The sequence below is a fragment of the Electrophorus electricus genome, chromosome 2, assembly GCF_041902795.1.
Source record: "Electrophorus electricus isolate QZ-2024a chromosome 2, ASM4190279v1, whole genome shotgun sequence".
NCBI classification, from domain to species: domain Eukaryota; kingdom Metazoa; phylum Chordata; class Actinopteri; order Gymnotiformes; family Gymnotidae; genus Electrophorus; species Electrophorus electricus.
Window position 1 is genome coordinate 37591735 of NC_137498.1, and position 19947 is coordinate 37611681.

A 19947-nucleotide genomic window follows, 5' to 3' on the forward strand; every position below is an offset into this window, starting at 1 on the left:
CTTTTAATTATTTTATAAAACCATAAACATTCCCTAAACATTACAACTGGCATTTCAAGATTTTCACAGATGTACTGTTTCATGCCTATAAGGTGTGGTGTAAATCTAGGTTGTTATACTGAAACAAAAAAAGGTGACATTTTTATGACAGAGTGATCAAGTGGGCTTTAATTTAGGTAAAGAACAGCTCCTGTTTATTAAATTAACAATGTACCACAATGTACCACACTTCTAAATGGGCAATCATCTTATCAGAAAGCATCACACAATAGCGGTAGAAAAAGTTCATCTGCTCCATTTTTTGGTATGTGGCAGATGCCCGCTAGCATTCAGCAGCACGGCCAGCGCCGAGTCCCACGGCCACTAACAGAAACTGCTGGAATGTCAAGAGGGCCTTCGCTTTGCGCCTTGCCACTCTTGCGATTCTGTAACCTTGCATTCCAACTACCCTACCTCCCACTTCACACAGCAGTCAGAGAGGCTAGTGCTGAACCCTAAAGGTCCTCAACCAGAGCCTTCTCCATCTGTTCAAGCTGGCAAGCAAATCCTGATTGGAGCAGTATGAGCAGGAAAACCCAGACATGCTCCTGCTTCACTCTCCACCCTGCAAGTGATTTTAAAAAAAAAAAAAACAAACAAAAAAAAAAAACAAAAAAAAAAAAAAAAACACATAAATGTCTCATCGGTGGCTCCCAAGATGCAGCAGCCTGCACTGGCATTAGTACTGGTGTAAAACACTGCATTCCCAAGAGATGCCCATGCCTTTGCTCTGGCACTCCACAATCTTCCGGCAAGTTAATCAGCATTCACAGTTTTCCAGGAAGAGCTAGACAAGGTCCCTGTTGCAATCTTTACTCTGCTTCTACAATTCCCTCTTACAGGTAAGTGGAATAAACTGAGAATGATACACTTCTAACACTAATGTGAAAGAAAAGGGCCATTCTGAGGGGTGTGTGATGAATCCAATGTCTTAACTGTTAAAGAGCTGGAAATATTTTAGAAACAAGGATTAAATTCTTCTGTTTGCGGGAGACAAAAAAGAGGAAGGGATAGAGAGGAAAAAAGCAGACAGATCAATACATCAGCTACTGTGTCTCCATCTCCCTGTCTCAGAGGGGCGAGGGCAGAGTGTCTGGCTTCCTATCTGTCCTCATGACGGCAGTTGAATCCTGGGGAGGGGTTGGACTCCTCCCTTTTCCTCACCCAGGAACAGATGCTTTTAAACCACAGCAGAGCTGATCAGTGAAACCTCCGTAACTGGCCTCTAAGGGTATAACTGTACAAGTATGCATCCTGAACTGCCACAGAACAGATGCTGTGGTTTGCTACATGCAGTTATACAGAGAATACTCAGAAACCTATTTGTGAAAATAATTAAATTTCACGAGTTCGACCCAAAACCTTAAGCTGTAAGCCACTAGCAACATGCCATGCTAAGCTTGGCTCAAGCTCACTGGCATTTGATTATGTCAATCACACTATGGCAAATGCAAATGACACCCAGGAGCTAGAAGACCCACCTCTTTTTTTTTTTTTTTTTAAATCAGACGTGTGGGAAAACTTCATGTTCCCAGGGAACTACAACTGCAACTAGTGGATTGGACAGGGTCTGCGTGATAGTTTTGTTCAGCAGTTGTAGGGAATGTGTGCACAAATACAAGAACCTGCCAACGCGTATTCAATGGCATCACCGAGAGGCGATCACCCATCATTTACATTTACGCATTTAGCAAATGTTCTGATCCTGAGCAACTTACAATTTCAAATCATGTTACAGAAGGAGGTGAATATAGCGTGAGGAATCTTGCCCAAGGACTCATATTAGTATAGCATGGTGCCCAGTGGGAGAGGCAGCATTGTTACACACTACAACTACTAAAAAAACATAAAATAAAATAATAAAAAAAACACCAACCAAAGAAACAGACAAAAGCAACTGGCAACTGAAGCAACTGGCATTTACATTTCATCTATTTTAGGCTTAAACATTAAAACAATGAAATATAGTTTAAGTGGAACAAATTTAATTGTTTTTGTTCTTTTTGTATTTAGTATAAGAGATGTTTGAGTTTTGTAGCTGATTGTTTTTGCCTTTTGTTTTTCAGTCCTAAATAAAAATGACTTATGTAACAGTGCATGTTCACTGTTTGCATTTTACACTACAGGCCATGCCAACTATCTCAGGGGGAACAATACAACACTACAATAAACTGTAACTCACACTACTGTCTATTCAAAAATAAATGAAAGGGAACATAGCTTTATGCATTCAGGTTTTGCTGCTTTTTCCCCCCCTCACTGTACCGAACCATGATTTCTAAACAAACAAACCCCAAGCAGCTTGCATTGAGTGAACTGATTCGTGTGAACTGATTCTTGACTTCTAAGTACTGTCACACCCCCACCAGCCACATGGTCACTTGCTGAGCAGAGTGTTGCCCGCTCCGTTTTAGCAGACCCACATCTGAATCCATTCACTTGATACACTGGGGCTCTGCTTGTGACGCGACGAGGCTCAGAACACCATGCCAAGGGACGCACTGCTTTGCTGTGCCAAGGGAGGCACCAAGTGGTCTGGACCCCATGCCAAGTAACATCCCGTGGTTTGAACCCCATGCTGCAGTGAAAGCACAGGAACCCACCTCTGTCTGGCCTGAGCTGACACAACATGAGGCATCACTGATGCAGATGAGCACTGAGAAGAACCAGTCTGTCAGAGCAGACGAGTACTGAAAAAGAAGGCTCAAGTACCACTATTAATCCTGCCTACCACTTGGTAATGATTCCATGTGTGTTATCTGCCCTGTCCTTGGGGCTTGTCTGGGGCCTCCAGTAGCAGGGCCAAACTGACAGTTTAGCAGAGGAATAAAAGAGGAGGTTGGAGAACAGCACCACTGAATGTGTGTGGGGGTAGGCGTCAGACAGAAAAGCTGTGTGATCACCCAGCCTGGTCATGAGGCACTCAACTGGGGCCACACTCCAAGTGCTGCCAGGGTTAGTGGGATTTGTTCCTGGCACACACTCCCACCCTATCTCCAGGGCCCATACCAGCTTCTCAACTCCACTACATCCCAAACACCACACACCCCCACCTCTCCACCACTATCTCAGGATTTCAGAAACATGTGCATTCCTCCTACTGGCTACCACAACCGCAAGTCAGTCATTTCCCATGTGCCCAAGTGCCATCCCGCCTGAGAGAGCATGCGCCCTTCACCACCCTCGCCCTTGGCACCCATCGTCCATCGCTGCTTGTGCGGCTGCTGCGGCTGCAGCTGCTGCACATTCTCATGCACCTTCATGACTCGTCTTCTTTGAAAGGCAGCCATCAAACCCCAAGCAACTCACAGTGAGTGATAAGTGAGTGTGTACGAGAGAAACACACCAAAATAATCTAACTGAAAAACTACCATTAATAAGGCCAACAAGCCCATGGAGAGAAGGAGAAACAGAAAAGAGAGTGAATAGCTCACTTAGAGAAATGACATTTTCCAACAGAAGCAAAGGCTAGACTGCTGTTATAAAATAAGTTACAGGCCTCATTCGCAGAGCTCTTAAGAGCCAAAGTGAGTGAAGCTTGGGAATGCATCTCTCTGTGCATGCGCTTGCTCCACACAGAACAGCAAAGGAGTGGGAAAGAGGGAGAAAGAACAAAGGAGGAGCTGGTCCATGTGTGCACAGCTCCACGTGGTGGGACTAGCTTCTCTTTGTATGTGTGTGAGAGAGAAAGAAAGAAAGAAAGTAAGAAAGAAAGAAAAAGGCCCGAGATGACCCTGTCTCTGCACTCCCAGACAAGCCTCCAGACAATAAGCTCAGTGTTGGATGACTGCAGACTGCCCACCATCCACACCCAACCTCAGGTCATACACGAGACAGCTGCTCCCCACACACAGAGCGGGGGGGGGGGGTTCAATGATCAGTGAGGGACTCAAAGCACACACCCACACCGCCACACTGGACACCCCACAGGAAATAACTGCACTCTCCATCATTCCATCTCTGCAGCCCTCCACACGCTCCTGACTGACCATCCATCTCTCTCCCCTCAGTCCGTCCATCCATCCACTGCTTTCCCAGAGGGAATGGCACAGTAAATCCAGGCTGATAAATCATTTACAACAGTGATCTTTTTCCTCTACCTCTGGGCTTCCATTCTGTCCATTGGTGTTCATCCCTGCAGTCCTCAGAGCCCTGCCGATAACTGGCCTATTTCTGCAAGGGATGCTGGTGGTGGAGTTGGAGTCCTACAGTGCGAGGGGGCAATATGGACTCCTAAGTCTGAGGTCAGGTAAAGGTGACATGTTACATAGAACCCAGACCCAGTCCTGAACTGTGTAGGGGCACACAGACTCCACTAGTTAAGTTCAGTCTGTGATTATGGCATCAGTAATGAAAAACACTAGCCTTTAAAAGTAAATAAAATAATTGATTCTCAAAATGTTAATGTTGAAATTAAAATTAGACTTTTATAAGCGAGATGTCACACACACAGAGAGACACACACACAGACAGACACAGTATTTGATTAAGTCAAATCCAAGAAGTTCCATGACTGCAATTTCAAAACAGCAGATGGCCATGACAGTGATGTGATAACAGAAGAGGCAAGGTTTCTTTTCCTGCTAGACAAGGCCACAGAAAAAGCCAGTAAATGAGCTCATTCAGCAGTCCCATCATTGGTACTAGCATTCCAGAACAAAAAAAAACAAAAAAAAAACAAACAGTCAGAACAAAGACCAGGAAACCTCACGCCTCTGCCTTGGGTAGACTCAAGGAAGCAACATCAGAAACCCATAGAGAACAGAAAAAGGTCACTCCAGCACATGCCTGCTGCAATGCCTGGCTGATGGGTCTTGGCCAATGTCATCACACACCCTGCTTACAACAAATTCTGTGCTTCAGTGTGTGCCTTCAGGCTTGTTGCATCTTTCCACACCAGCCACCTGCGCTCCAATAAGCCATGAGCTCCTAGATGACCAAGTAAATAACACCATTTTCCCTGATCCAAGCAGCAGTGGGAAGGCCAAATTAAGATGTTGTGATCCATGACTGGGTCAATGGGCTTCAGCAGACTCATTGTAACTGGTGTTTCAGATTTCCGGTGGATTATCAGGGCATTATCAAGCTCTCACACCAAGGTCTGGATGAATACAGACGTCATGCCAGATGTACCACGTCGCCAGTCGTAGCACCAGGCAGACAGATACAATTGAATTTTTTTCATTCATTCTGCACAAATTTAATTTTGCTTCTGGCGTGTGTATGGAATGATGGAAATGATTCACAAGATTTGAACACTTAAATAAATCTAGCTTAACCCTTTCAAAAGACATTGGACCCAGAAATCTATTTTTTTTAAACCCAGACTGTTAAATGTAGGCATTCATTTATGGCATATATTGATTCAGTTCATAATTCCTTTTAATCACTACAATGATCAGAAGAAAATAAGAGTAAATATAAAAAGAACAAATATAATTAAACTTAACTGGTATTCAAAATAATAATTAAAGATTGCACTTCTGGCATTTTGTCATAGGATGATAGGTATTGTAGGAGCACATTATGACTATGATACCTGAATGTATACAAATAAAAACAAACATTCTTGCAGACTCTTGTTAAGCTTAGAGCCTTCAAGCTGACCTGGTGGAAGAGGTGAGCATCAGAGAGCTGACACAGGTGTGTTTCACTATCAAAGACAGTAGCAAAAACCACAAAATTACATTAAAAGCCTGCTTCAGCATGCCAATTGCACTGAATTAGTGTTCTGGCATGGTCTCAAGAACAGGAGGCCTTAACATATTTTAGCCTTATTATCTAGGCCTGTTATGTCTGGCAGCAAGGCAAATTCTGTGACAAAGCACTGGATGATTCATGAGTTCTTATATAATAAATGAGGCCCTTTGTTTCATGCTATCCAGTTAACAGCAGTTGAGGTACAGTTATGTGCAAAATAATAGCAGTGTGTTTAAAACAACTGAAGAACCTAAATACTCATAATAGCATTTATTTCCATATACACAAAGGCACTGAGAGCACTGCACATTCAATTCCAAATGAAACATGAATGAAATATCAATTTTTAAACTGAAAATGAAGAAATAATGGGAATAATGGGCTGTTTACAAACTCGAATATTTACAGTATAAACTGAAGATTGTTTACAGATGAACTGAACTAATATTTAGTTGTATAACGTTTATTTCTGATAACTGCTTTACATCTGTGTGGCATGGAGTCAACTAACATCTGACACCTATGAACAGATATTCCAGCCCAAGCTGACTGGACTACATTCCATAGTTCTTTTGCATTCTTGGGTTTTGCATCAAAAACAGCATTTTTGATGTCACTCCACAAATTCTCAGTCGGATTGAGGTCTGGGGATTGGGCTGGCTATTTCATAACATCAATCTTGTTGGTCTGGAACCAGGATGTTGCCCGCTTGCTGGTGTGTTTGGGGTCGTTGTCCTGCTGAGACACCAATTTCAAGGGCATTTCTTCTTCAGCATAAGGCAACATGACCTCTTCCAGTATTTTTGATATATTCAAACTGGTCCATGGTGCCTAGTATGTTATAAATGTGTCTAACTCCAAAGTATGAGAAATATCCCCAAACCATTATGCTTGCACCTCCATATTTTACAGTCTTCACAGTGTACTGTGGCTTGAATTCAGTGTTTATGGTCGTCTCAACAGTGGGTCGGTGGCCTTTAGACCCAATAAGAACAATCTTGCTCTCATCTGTGCATAGAATGTCGAGCCACTTCTCTTTAGGCCAGTCAATGTATTCTTTGGCAAACTGTAACCTTTTCAACATGTCTTTTTTCAACAGTGGTACTTTACAAGGGTTTCTTGCAAATAGTTTGGCTTCACGTAGGTGTCTTCTGATTGTTGCAGTACTCACAGGTAACTGTCACAGGTAACTGAAGATGATCTTTGATTTCCCTGGAGCTACCACGTGTTTCGGGTTTTGTTTGTCATTTTAAAGCATTTGAGATCATTTTAGCTGAGCAGCCAATTCTTTTCTGCACTTCTTTATACATTTTCCCCTCTCCAATCAACTTCTTGATCAAAGTTCATTCTCCTTCGGTACAATGTCTGGAACAACCCATTTTACTCACTGAGCAAGGGCTAAAACCAGCGGGTACAACATTTGCTGCCCTCCTTCTTTAAATAAGGCCCATAATTGACACCTGTTTCTTCATAGAATGAATGACCTCACTAATTGAACTCCACACTGCTATTAATTAAAACACGCCCCTTTCATTAAATGAGTCAATTACACCCAATTAGCAGCGTGCATATCATGACTGTTGATTGCCCATTACTCAGCTACACCTAGTCATGAATTCCCCCCCCCCCATGTTGTATTATCTTTTCTGCCAAAATCAGTAATTAAATACATTAGTGATGATAGACTGCTATTTTTGCACATAACTGTATACTTAGGAAGTCACTAGATTACAGAGATAAGCACACACATTGTTCTTTGATAAGAAACTGGTTCTGGTTTTCTAAGAGTGATGCACAGCCTCATGTACTTCAGTTTGTGTCAAATTATAAGGTCTTAGCAGATTCTGTGGGAATTTCACCACAGAATTACCACAGAAAAAGAGAACTAAAAGGCACCCACCATAGTCCCTGCTCATGACAGTAGCATGGAGAAAAACTGACAGAGGGATCAAAACTAACACTGTACTACAAATACATTATATCCTCCCTATGTCTGGACATCATGACATGTTCTTTTTATAGTGGCTTCAACATTCATACTAAAGCAGAAAATAACAGACATGCAGCTGCCATGCATTTCTTGTGGTACTCGCACCCTGTCCTGATGTGCAGACACAAAACCTCAACAATGAGCAGCTCAACCTATCCTAAAGATACAGTGCCATGGTACTAAGCTATAAGGTCTTACAGCTGTCAAGCCAAAAGGACATTCCTCTATTACAATTCTAAATATCTAAGAACCTTCAAAACTAGCTTGTTGATCCAGAACCAACACCAGCAAAAAGTAGTCCAAAACAGTTCCACATGTCTGTCTCTAAAGGCACAAAGGTCTTTTAATACTCTGGTGAGTTAAATGCCCCCAGTATTTCAGTTCTGCAAACGACCCATTAAATTACCCCTTGGGACCTTGAAGACCTCATGTGAACAGTACCAAAATCGCTCCCCCCCTCACTTGCTCTCCTGTCACAGCACAGGCAAACAGCCATCTACGAGGTTCCCATCAGTCCTTGCTCAAATCCAAGCTCTTTGAATTATGACCCTCATGACCCTGATGTCAAGGCTTGTCTGAATGGCTCAAACGTGGGTGTCTATCACACCAGTACAGAAAAAAATGTGCAAACTTAGCATGGTCACGGTAACAATCGCTCCCTCACTCACTCCTGAGGCACGTACAGTACAGCTATTCAAAATGGAAATCACAGCCTGCACAAGTCGCCCAGCCACTGAATGCCAGGGGTAGCTGGTGGAGACTCCTGGACACAATAGGGGTGTGGGAACCGATTCAACATGATAATGGGGGCTTGCCCACTTCACCACGACCGACCCGCACGAATCCCCACTCACCCACAGAAGCCTGCACTCGCCATCTTCAGCACAAGCAAGACTTTTACATGCATGGCTCACTCTGGTAGGAGACAGAGAAGCAGCTTGCTGCTCAGTGTGGAAGCTGTCGGGACGATTCAGCTGCACTGTAGGGGAACGAATTTTATTAGCGTAATCTAGCTGACTGTACCATATGACAGCCCTGTGCAAACGTCCAAAGGAGCAGTACATGCTCAAGGTCACAGAACAAAAAGACAAGGAGAGTGTGTTCCTGAATTATAAATGTGCAGAACTGAAGAGAGGTTGAAAGGTTGACTGTGGCAGAGAGACTGACTGAGTTTCAAGGATTAAACCTCAGGACAAATTTAGTCACAAGATGTTTAAAAAAGTTTTTAAAAATGTTAACATTTTAAAAAGGGGAAAGATATAATGTTATGGGTGAACATTTTCTAAAAGTAGCTCTATAATAGCATGGACACAAAGCTTTAACATGTTTGTCTATGTGCACTGACATTGATTTCAGTGGAGAAAATTACAGCTATGACAAAGAACTACAATAAAAGATCAAACAGTGAACTTGTAAGACATTTTGAATAGACTGGGTTCATGCATTTACAACCTAGGGCCATCTCTGGATTTGCTATATAAAAGAAGGAAAAAAAAAACAGCACTCAGGTACTGAAGGCATCTACCAAGGGGGTCTGAAATTGTTTATGTGCATTTCAGCACTGGCATGGTAGTCTCATATCAAAAGACCCTAAAAAAGTAACAAGGGTTTTCCCTTAAATGTTGTTTTCCACAGTGTTCAAGAAATCAATATGTTTAAAAGCATTTAAATATTTGACGGATGTTTAATGTCACGTAACTAGCTAGCTAATAAATATGCCTATTTGCTTGCTTACAGCAGATCATGTCTGCAGGTTCTGAGCAGCAAAAAACTGATTTTAATTACTAGATTAATAATAATTGCAATAACATTATGAATATCCAACATTACAAGCCAGCACGTTATAATTAAACTCCAACAAATCCACTAACTAACATGACTAATGCAGTAATGTCCAGGCAGTCCAGCAACAATAACAAAATATCTATGATGCTGGGACAGCCATATAGAACTGAGTATTTCAAAGAAGCATATAACAAAGAATATTTTCAGGAGAAATTATCAGGCAAGACTGGATGATATCGTTTAAACTGACAATGTGATAATTTTAACCTAAAATGAATAATTGGATGAATCACAATTTGGTCAAGAATACTTTAATGACTGACGCTCAGGACCATAGTGTCATTTAAAACAGGTTTTCATACAGGATTTCAGACCTTGGGCCATTTTCTCACAAATTGTTTAAAAAAAATTTTTTCTAAACCAACTAATTTCTGTTCATATCTCCTCTATTTATTGATCAGGTTTTATGATATGTATTGATTCTCTGATAGTTCCTGATGTTATCTCAGCTAAATATTCTCCCCTTTTTACACCACTGGCCTCACTCACCTATACTACTGAGCCTTGTGCTGTACAATTAGTCACAAAGATCTAAATCGCAATATGGACCAGTGTAATTATCTAACTGCAAAAGGCTGTGATTATTACAAGTAATATGCATACGTACTGTGCAATTAGAAGCCTCCATCACTGCATTGTAGCAGCATGCATGTGGTTTTGGAAACAATGAAAGGTGTCGAAAGGATAATCTTCCAGTTTTGCAAATACCAAATATGAATACAACAGGGGAGAGGGAAGACAGCGATTTGGTGCTGTAAAAATTTTTTAATCTTCTGTACTTTGGCAGTACTTCGGATTTAAAAGCAGTGACACTGCTCAGACGAATGTCTTATGCAAGATGAATGTGGGCACATTGTGTGGAAACACAAATAACATACCAACATCTCAGACAACAGCCAGAACTTTACAATTAATGTCTTGCAAACAAGGAAAATGCAAATATAAAATTCCTTTTCTGAAAGTCTGGCTGAGAAATCAGACAAAAACAATTACTGATGCATTTAGAAATGACATGCCAATGTATGGCAGTTGAGACAATTTAATACTTCAATTAAGTTACATGCCTTATTCTAGTCACTTACACCTTATTACACCTTAATCTAAATACACTAGAACAGTTAATTTACAATTTTTAAGAATATTAATTAAATGACAGATTAATGTACATTTTTAATGTAGGCTTTTTGGGAAATTGAAAAAGAAAATCCCATGTTTGACATAAAACCATTCAAGTTCACCATTTCATTTCAGCCAAACCTGGTCACTTAGTACTGTTCAGAAATGAATTTCATTTTTGGGGCAAAATCAAAGCAAAAGATATATATATATATATATAAGGCATCTTTCAAGGATGAGCAGGCTCAGCTTTTACATCTACTAAGGAATTAATGGTGCCATAGATATGCATCAGCATGAATTCAGCAAAGTATTCACATTTGGCCCAGTGGATGGGATATCTGCTGCCGATGATGGTGGCCTGCTTCCAGAATCACTGTGCATGATTTTCATTGTTTCTGAAACCAATATTTCACAAACTATTCTCATATCTGACTTTCCTCAAGATTTTTCATGAATTAGAATGAAAAGGCTCATTGATGACCAATGAATTATCAGTTGTGCTTTAGCCTCTGAAATTAAGAATGCTGCACATTTTTTAAATGTGATCACCATAGCAAACACTATCTCCCAAATGACCAAACAGTATGAGCATGGCACAAATCTCAAAAGGCACATCAGGCAAGTTGTTCTCCCCTGAGTTTTAACTAGAGAGCCCCTATTACCATGTAGCACTGAAAAAAAGAGAACTTTTTTCATTCGAGAGATATTTTAACAAACACCCCATACCACTGCATACTGGATTTTCTTTTTATTTTTACATTTTTAAAAAACAGAATTTGTTGCATATTATTGTTATTGTGCAATTGTTGTTCTTTTTTCCCTTAAATTCCTGGTGGTATTAGCCATCACCTGAATGTGCAGCCAATGTTTTATCACTATGCCAGATGTACTAATGTAACTAGCTAGCTCTGCTGGCTGTAGAGAATATTTGTAACGCGGTGCAAAACGTAAGGGTTCATTGGTAAACCAACAAGCTTTTTAGGACATTGACACTAGACTCTAATCTGTATTCAGAGGTTAGGCGTACCTCATGCAGCAATCTTGGAATAAATTTGATGTTGATACATGGGTTAACTTAGCTAGCAGACGTGGCCTAAGAGAAAGAAAGTCTATCTAACCTAGACAGCTAACTAACGCTAGCTAGCATACTTTAGAAAGAGTCATAACGTACTAGAGTAATTTGACCGAAGTGTACTGAAACGTATGCATGTGACCATGCACAATATGGCTATGCACAATAGCGATCTACTACAACAGTGGCAATTGTGTGGTGTGACAGTTTTGGGGTTTTGGTGCAGCTCTACATAGTGATAGCTACGTAGCTAGTTAACTAGCTAGCTAATCAACTAGCTAATGTCGGATGCATTTCTACGACAAATGCTATTGAACATTTCCGGGTGTTAGTACATCTCTAAACGACTTCTGGAAGAATGTATGGAATATCTTATATAGAAACATTTTGTTTCTGTATTTACACACCCGAAGAAACAGACGTTTCGCTGTGCACATCTTTAACAGTACTCCATGCTTGAGCTAATCGCTATGGCCTTTCACGTGCTCCTATATTTAGCTAGCTAGCGACAATATTCATTGTTCATGGAAAAAACTCACCTGCATGGAATCGGCGCTTATTATTTCGCCCTGCAGTCTTTTCCCGATCTCGATTGCTAGTTTGGATTTGCCAGTACCGGTAGCCCCTAAAATCACAACCAAAGGAGGTATAATGGCTTTCCCAAGTGCACGATGCATAACAACATTGGCGGCCGCCATGACGATAACCTCACGGAACTGCTTTCATGACGGAGCATGCGCACAACATACGTGGAGGCGGGCTCTGTCTCCTCAAGATGTTTCCATAGAAACTGGGTGCGTTTGGGAAACAGATTTTGTGCAGTCCTGCGCACAGATATCCAAGTGATTTATAGCAACCGTAAAAATGTATCATATTTGTAGATCGCAAAATATATAGTGTGTGTTTAGGGTGTTACCAGCCACAACAACACAGGACTAAATGCTATCTAATACATTCGGCATCGAAAGCATAGACAGGATAATTTTTTCCGAGGCATCTTCGTCCCTCCACACCCAACCAGCCACGCGCTGCTTTTACACCTGTAAGATTCTTCACTCCAAGTGATGCCCTCATAACTATAAGACACAGTTTTGTTGACTTTCTGAAGAACACTGACAAATGTACACCACCGAGAAGACCTGAATAGCTAGTTTGTTGCTATGGAAACTAAATGATCTGCGCCACGGAAAAAGCGACGCTAGTTGCCATGGAAAGGGGGCCACGACCTTTTCGGTGAAAGTGTCCCGTACATAAAATGATCATAACAGGTTTCTTAACAATCACTCCAATCAGGTGTGATTAAAATAGAATACTTGCCAAATCCGAAATAAGCCTTGCCCTACAATCTACAGAAATTAGGGCCTTTACAGATTTATCTATGATTAAAGAAAAATGGGCCATCTGCCTCCAGCTTCTAATAATGTCCAAAATTGGTACAATTTATTAATAGACCTAGCTCATTGGATACAAGAGACTGCAATTTTTATATAAAAGTTGGTTGCTTGGTGATTCTCTCTCCCTGTGCACCCATCTTGATAAGTCCTATATTATCAATTTTATCAGTCAGTCTTTAGGTTGCACACATGATGTAAAAATGTGTTAAGATTGACCCATGCCTCACCGACACAATATGGTTACAACTCCAGAAGTTTAAGAAAAACACTAAGACACTTAAATTATTTGATTTGAATTTATTAATGGTCTGAATTCTACGGGCTCATGAGGTACTGAACACAAAGTGCTTAATGCTGCTGCCATATATTCCCAGTGTATGCCCACAGTGACCACCACGAAAGACCATGTAGACCAAGTGAGAGATGTAGAGTGAAAGATTGAGAATGAAAGAAAGGACAAAAGAAATAATGTAGAAACATGAATAATGTAGAAAAGTAAAAGTTACAACAATTGTACATCATCTATTCTTAAATCTTGAATATTCATCAGTTAAATAAATGAGACAGTGTAATACACTACTGGATTGGTGCCCTATGCAGAGAACAGCAATAAAGCAAACACAAATAAAATGCTAGAAAGTGTTTTTACTGGAGTAAGCAGTGATGAGCTACATCAAACATCTACTGTAAGCTCTATTTCAGCTGGCTTCCCAGACACAAACTAACACTAGTCCAACTCTAAACATAATTTGCAACAGTGTATCCCTGTACCTTAGGCAAGACTTGGTTAACTTATTTTCCAGAAAAATAAGTTTGATGAAAAACTGAACACTACATGATTACATTATATGCTTGGGAAATGTTGCTTAAACTGTCTTTTTCATTAACATCTGTGTTGGGTGAAAATGCTGGAGCTTCTTTCATATTTGAAAATAAGAGATGGAGGAATTTTAAATGTTTCAAATTATAAATATTTCATTTTCTAGGCATGTTAACTGAGAGTGTGTCGATCCAAATGATAGCTTTGTATCTTCTAGCTTGTCTATTCTATTTCTTTTTCATAAGGATATGTGTAGATATGTAAAAGCAGGTTGACATGTTGGCATAGGGGCAATTTTATGCGATTCAAGATTCAAAACTGGTATATGTAATGCAATAGGAAAAGGTGCAATGGTTATATTGGATAAATAAAGAACAATATGCCACCAGCTGAATCAAAACCAAAAGTAAGAAAAACAGTGATAAAAAGCAATATTCCAAAAAATACCAAAGTCTGTAAGAAAATAGAGTACAAAAGTTGATTTTTAAGCATTCTTTGACCATTTTGGGTTCTACACCCCACTCACTGAAAAATAAAAAGAGTGATGAGCAGGCAGTGAACACAGCATCAAAGTGACTAGCAATAAAAAGTAAGGTTTGATAGTATTATTATTATTTTTAAACTTTTTTGTTTTGTTTTTACTTTTATTAACAAAAATAAAAGCTTTCAAGATATTTGCTTAAGAGTAAGCCAACTAAGTTTCAGGACATGAGGGTAAAATATGGACCAAAAGTTCAACAGCATTGATTTTGGTATTAAAACAGAAAGCATATATAATACACTTTACACATGGATCAACACAGCAGAGTTATTATTTACAAATGTCACAGTTAACATACACTACAACGCTGTGTAAGGCATTGACTCAAATAACCAAAATAATATTTACTGAGAAAACAAAGATGTGAACTTTGTAGACAGACTGCTAAGTGTATGCTAATGCTATGTCTTTTAAACTCCAGTCCTGGCATAATATTGCAATGGGCACACAAACTTCACTTTGAGATTAGGCAATTTTGAATGTTAGTAGTGATATAGCAGGAAATTACACATTTTAATGTTTCATTAAGCTTCTTAAAAAAGATATTTCATGAATCAGACAAAAATTGATTTACTATGTTGGTTATATGTGCATACAGGCTGATTGCTACATTTTCAATTATGCCTAAATGGCATGCTAACTCAATACAGAATTACAGAATATCCGTAACTAGGATTGTTTTAATATGTAAAAGAACTCTGGGCCTGTCTTTTTTTTAACCTAAAAAAAAAATAATTAGCAGGGCCTTCTTTGGGAAACTTAGTGAAGTTTATGTAATCCATAACACACCAGGATAAACAACCAATCAGTCTGAAAATCTGAAAATGTCCCACCCCCAGACCTCTAGAATCAAATGTGCAAAGAATGTTAAAAATATATATAAATCAAAATAAAGTACATATGTCCTTGCTCTTAAATATTGACATCTATTAACACAGGACTCTTGTAAGCAGTTCTTGTGAAAGGGCTGTCTCTGTGCAGCTCAGGTGCTGTTTTAGGAGCGTCTTAGTTCTGCTAGCCTGCGAAGTAACTGCTGTTGCCTGTTTTTAAGATGCTTCTTCTCCTGGGCCTTCTGCTTGTCCTTGGTGTGTAGCAAGCGCAAGTATTCTGTAGCCTTGGTCAGGATCACCACCTTGGGTGTCTTTGGACAGTCCACCAGCCCAGGAATCTCATCCCTCAAAGCCAGAAAGCGCGAGCGCAAATCATTGCGTCTCTTCCGCTCCAGGAAGTTGTGATTCTTGCGCCTGTCCAAGTCCTCACTGTCAGAGCTCTGGGGGCTGGAGGGCTGGGACTTGGGTCCATGGTGGAATTGGGGATGGGGTGAGGAAGCAGTGACAGATCTGGAGATGGCAGAACCAGGGGAGTGGGGTTTGCTCTCGAGTGCCTGGGGTGTGGAACCTGTCTGTGGGTGGGAAGTGTCCTGACGGACCCTCTTGCGAGGCAGATCTCCATCAGGGTGGCTTTGGGGAGAGGGTGCAGCATAATTGTGCTGCTGCTGGTGGATGGAGATGTGAAAACGCTTCATGCCGGGGTCATAGGGATCGGCACGTACCGTGATGGTTACAGGCTTACGGGAACTCACCAGTCGAGGCTTATTGTGTTTATGCTCCACTGTCACCACGTCAATCTCTTCATCATCTAGAAAAACAGCACAATAAAGGATATTATTCACCATTCAGCCTACAGGCCTTCTTTGTGCTGTATTTAATTCATTTTATTAATTATCTTGTACAGTTCTGTCAATTTGCAGCAGGTAATATGTGGAGAATATAATTAAATGGCTAGTACCTAAACACTGTTCCTGTTGGAGTGTGAGCCTGAGTTCTATACTTGAAATGGTTGAGTTATTCAATAATCATAAACGTGCTATCATACATTTGGAACGGCTCTCACGTGCTGATCCAAAGCAGCATGCAGTCTTGTAAACATAGGGGGACTACTGGAGTCTGATGCAACTCTTGGTTTAACTCAAATACTTTCAAGGCTACTGCTTGCATCACTACATGCAGCTCAATACCTAAACTTGAAAATCTTGAACTCTTTCCATTCAGTTGAAAAAAAGCATCTTACTGATTATGACAATAAGATCTTCTGCCATCCCCCAACAAGCTGCACTATTAAAGTCTACTCTAAGGCCAGTCCCTGTAAACTTTCAAATACGTATTTTCACTGTAATAAAAATGGTCTATTAAAGAAGAGAAAAATACAATTTTAATCTATATTCATAAAATTCATAACAGGCAGTTATCATACTAACCCTATTAGTTTTCAAAGATTCCTATTTGTTGCTTGGGGATAAGAATTAAGAATTAAGTGGTTTTCCACATCCCATTAAGTTTAGATACGCTTTTCATTGGTTCCTATTGTAGCTGATTGTTTTGTATTCCCCGCCCACAAGTAAAACAATCCATCCTGTTGTTCAGGAGTTCAGGAATGTAGGGCCATGGCACAAGTCCACATAAACATTCCGCACGGAGATAAAAGTGATGTCACACAAAACCAAGGCATCAGAACATAACACATTCTAATGATAAATCAAGACATTTACAAGAACAACGATCAATGAATGAGTGTGTAAAGATGCATGAACGTCTTGCATTTGAATCGATATCAAAGACTAAACTGCCTACCGGATGAGTCGGTGCGTGACTCTGATCCGGATGACACCTGTTTCTTGCAGCTGTTGCTCAGGGGGAAGGTCAGGACAGCCGCTGGATCCACACAGTCTGTCGCCAAGCAGTTGAGAACAGGCGCGTCCGCAGGGACACACTGCGACTTGCTGGGGTGCGTCGGACCCGTCTGCAGGGCGAAAGGCAGTTTGGATTGGCCTGAGCAAGACAATCGCTCACTGACCACTTTCTCTAGTCGCTGGCTGGCAGAAAAGCCGCTCCACATGCAGTCTTGGATGATGATAGAACTTAGGTTACTGAAGGTTTTGTCTGTACTGAGTTTACAATGTCCATCGTGCTCCTCGTCCTGTCCCAGGAACTGGGAAACCCACTCTAGCTTTTCCCCTAGTGATGGATACGCTGCTCCAACGGTACCATCCAGCGTCCTGATAGGCGACATGGGTGGGGTTGGGACGAGCTCGAATTTCTTCCAAATGTCCTCGCTTGGCGCGGTAGATTTAAAGAAATCCTCGTCCAGGTTATGGTCATCGTAAAAATAGTGTTGGTATTGGTCGTATTCCTCCATCTCCCACCTGTCAAACGGCGGAACGTTTGCACTGATCCCCGGCATTTGTATCCTCACCCCGCAACTTTACACCGGTCACGGCAAACAAGATCTGAAAATTAATAAAGTCTCTTAGAAACTGAATTCACATATAATACACTGTACATTATTGAACGTATCTCTCTACTCCGTTTAATGCTGTTAACAAAAAAATGGTCTTAATAAAAGCTGATGTAGCAGGATAGGCTATGCTGGCTATTAATGTAACCTTAGGACATGCGGTACACCGGTACTCAGGACACAGGTTTATTTGTGTTAGATTAAATTAACCTTCATTGGAGAAATCTCCGTTTGCGTTTTACTTTGAAATAGGTTTATGGTATGCTCGGAAAACCAATCAATCAAATAGATATAAACCGGTTAACATAAAGCAGCGAGTGTTTAATTTATTATTTAAACGAGCAAGTCAGTGTTTCCAGATAACTGTACTACTAATGTAGGAATCATACTGGAATGAGACCAATGTGAGCAATGTGACTGTGCTCACACTTTGATATTAAAACTTCAAAGTTTCGCAACATTTCTATTACATAACATTAGCCAAATGGGGTGTCAAGTGGGTTTATGGTACGTATAGTACCGCTGGTTCAAACACTTTACCGCTCTTGCAAAACCTAAGTTGGTATATCTACTAATATCTGCTGATTTAATATAGGACCACAAATAAATATTTATTTGCTTCTTACACCCTACCGTAAAAAAGTCTCAGGAGTCCGTATAGTGCGCGACATTTGATTCCAAATCCACAGAGACTTTGCCGGTAAGATCGAGCGATAACTTCACTGCGCACAACAAACCCACTCCTATTGCAGTCTTGCTGGCTATTTACAATGATTTCGCTCTTACAAAATCAGTGAGCTTTTTAAATCGGTAATATCCTTAAATCCTTGTTGTGTCCAAATATCTTGATTCGTTTTGATTCATCATTCGTTTCTCTCAGAATGACTCGACCAACCTTAACAAACTACAGCACAAACGCAGACCAATGTAACGGTCAAATTAACGCAGTCACTAATCCACACTGTGTACTGAACTCACTGAGCCCTTGAAAGAACTACGCCACTATATTACCAGACTTGCTAGAGGGGTATTTTGCATAAAAGGCTGGTAGTATTCAAGTAACCACGCCTTCATTTAAAGAGACAGGACGATATAACGCTAAATAAGTTCTCTTAGAGTGTACTTTGTATACCTTATTTCCTAAATACAACATTTAATATAAAGCCTATTTGAACGAAACTTATATGCAGCTCGTTTTGTGACATAGATTTATATTTCCTCAATGCATTATGAGAATAATAAGAACATTACCATATATTAAAGTTTAACTGCAGGACATGATGTGAATCCATATGTGTTTCTCTTCAAAAAGGGAAACCTACACTTTATTTATTATTTAAAATATTTAAGTATTTCTGCAGAACCTTTTAAGGACAACAATTAAACCATTAAAATAAAATTAAAAATCTGTTATTCATGCAAGGATATGTTATATGTAGTTATGTGTAGGTATAAGTTCATCTAAATAACATATGTATATATGTGCACCAACACAACATTGTAAAAGAAAACATGTTAAATGACATATCCCAGCAGAATGTTTTAGTGAAACTGGGTATATCACTGGGGCATTTGCCACAGTGTAGTAATTTCCATTAGTTGTTTTTGACACAATTTTGCATGTGTTGGCTGGAGAACTGAACCATTTGCAGACATATGTGAGCATGCAGTTGTACCAATATAACTAAATCTCTTATATTCTTAGTCTTTTTGTATCCACAACCCTAAACAAAATACAACCTAAATCCTAATCCTAAACCTAAGCCTAACCTAAAACCTAAATATTATCCTTTATTTACCTCTAAAAATAATCATGAGGTGAATCCTAAACTTAACTGTAACATTAACCAAGGACACACATTCTCTATTTGTTAAATGTGTATTTCTTATCAAGAACTTTTAAAATGCACTTAATGTTTGTGGGACCATTTTTATGCATTTGTGTATGTGTGTGTTTGTAACTACACCATTAAGTTCAAATATGATTATTCATTCTGGTATGTGTGTTCTCTTCAAATCTTGATAGCCACATGGCATTTTTGAATTAATGCAATAAAATTTGTCACTACACTAATTGTGGCAAATGTGTCAGAGGATGACATCAATCATTGCTTTTAGCTTGAGGCTCAAATG

At 40.1% G+C, this 19947-nt stretch overlaps 2 protein-coding genes across 2 annotated transcripts in view; both read right to left on the reverse strand.

Annotated features, from left to right (window-relative positions):
* trit1 (tRNA isopentenyltransferase 1) overlaps positions 1-12484 on the reverse strand; it is a 43186-nt gene extending 30702 nt beyond the window's left edge. Inside the window, exon 1 of the mRNA XM_081702097.1 lies at positions 12305-12484. Within this exon, the coding sequence (XP_081558223.1) occupies positions 12305-12463 (159 nt within the window). The 5' untranslated portion in view covers positions 12464-12484. The remainder of the gene's footprint in view (positions 1-12304) is intronic.
* A 957-nt stretch (positions 12485-13441) lies between these two features.
* On the reverse strand, positions 13442-18788 carry myclb (MYCL proto-oncogene, bHLH transcription factor b). The gene is made up of 3 exons (XM_027006304.3): positions 18448-18788; positions 17151-17806; positions 13442-16158 (listed from the first exon to the last, which is right to left on the reverse strand). The coding sequence occupies exons 2-3, from the start codon at positions 17758-17760 to the stop codon at positions 15515-15517; spliced, it is 1254 nt and encodes a 417-aa protein (XP_026862105.3). The 5' UTR covers positions 17761-17806; positions 18448-18788; the 3' UTR covers positions 13442-15514.
* Positions 18789-19947: the final 1159 nt, after the last annotated feature.

What these genes read in the sequence shown, in the direction of transcription:
- myclb (XM_027006304.3), bottom strand. Translation starts at nt 17,760, where the DNA reads ATGCCGGGGATCAGTGCAAACGTTCCGCCGTTTGACAGGTGGGAGATG. An exon ending in GTCACGCACCGACTCATCCG is followed by an intron (nt 16,159 to 17,150) that starts GTAGGCAGTTTA and finishes CTGTTTTTCTAG; the next exon opens with ATGATGAAGAGATTGACGTG.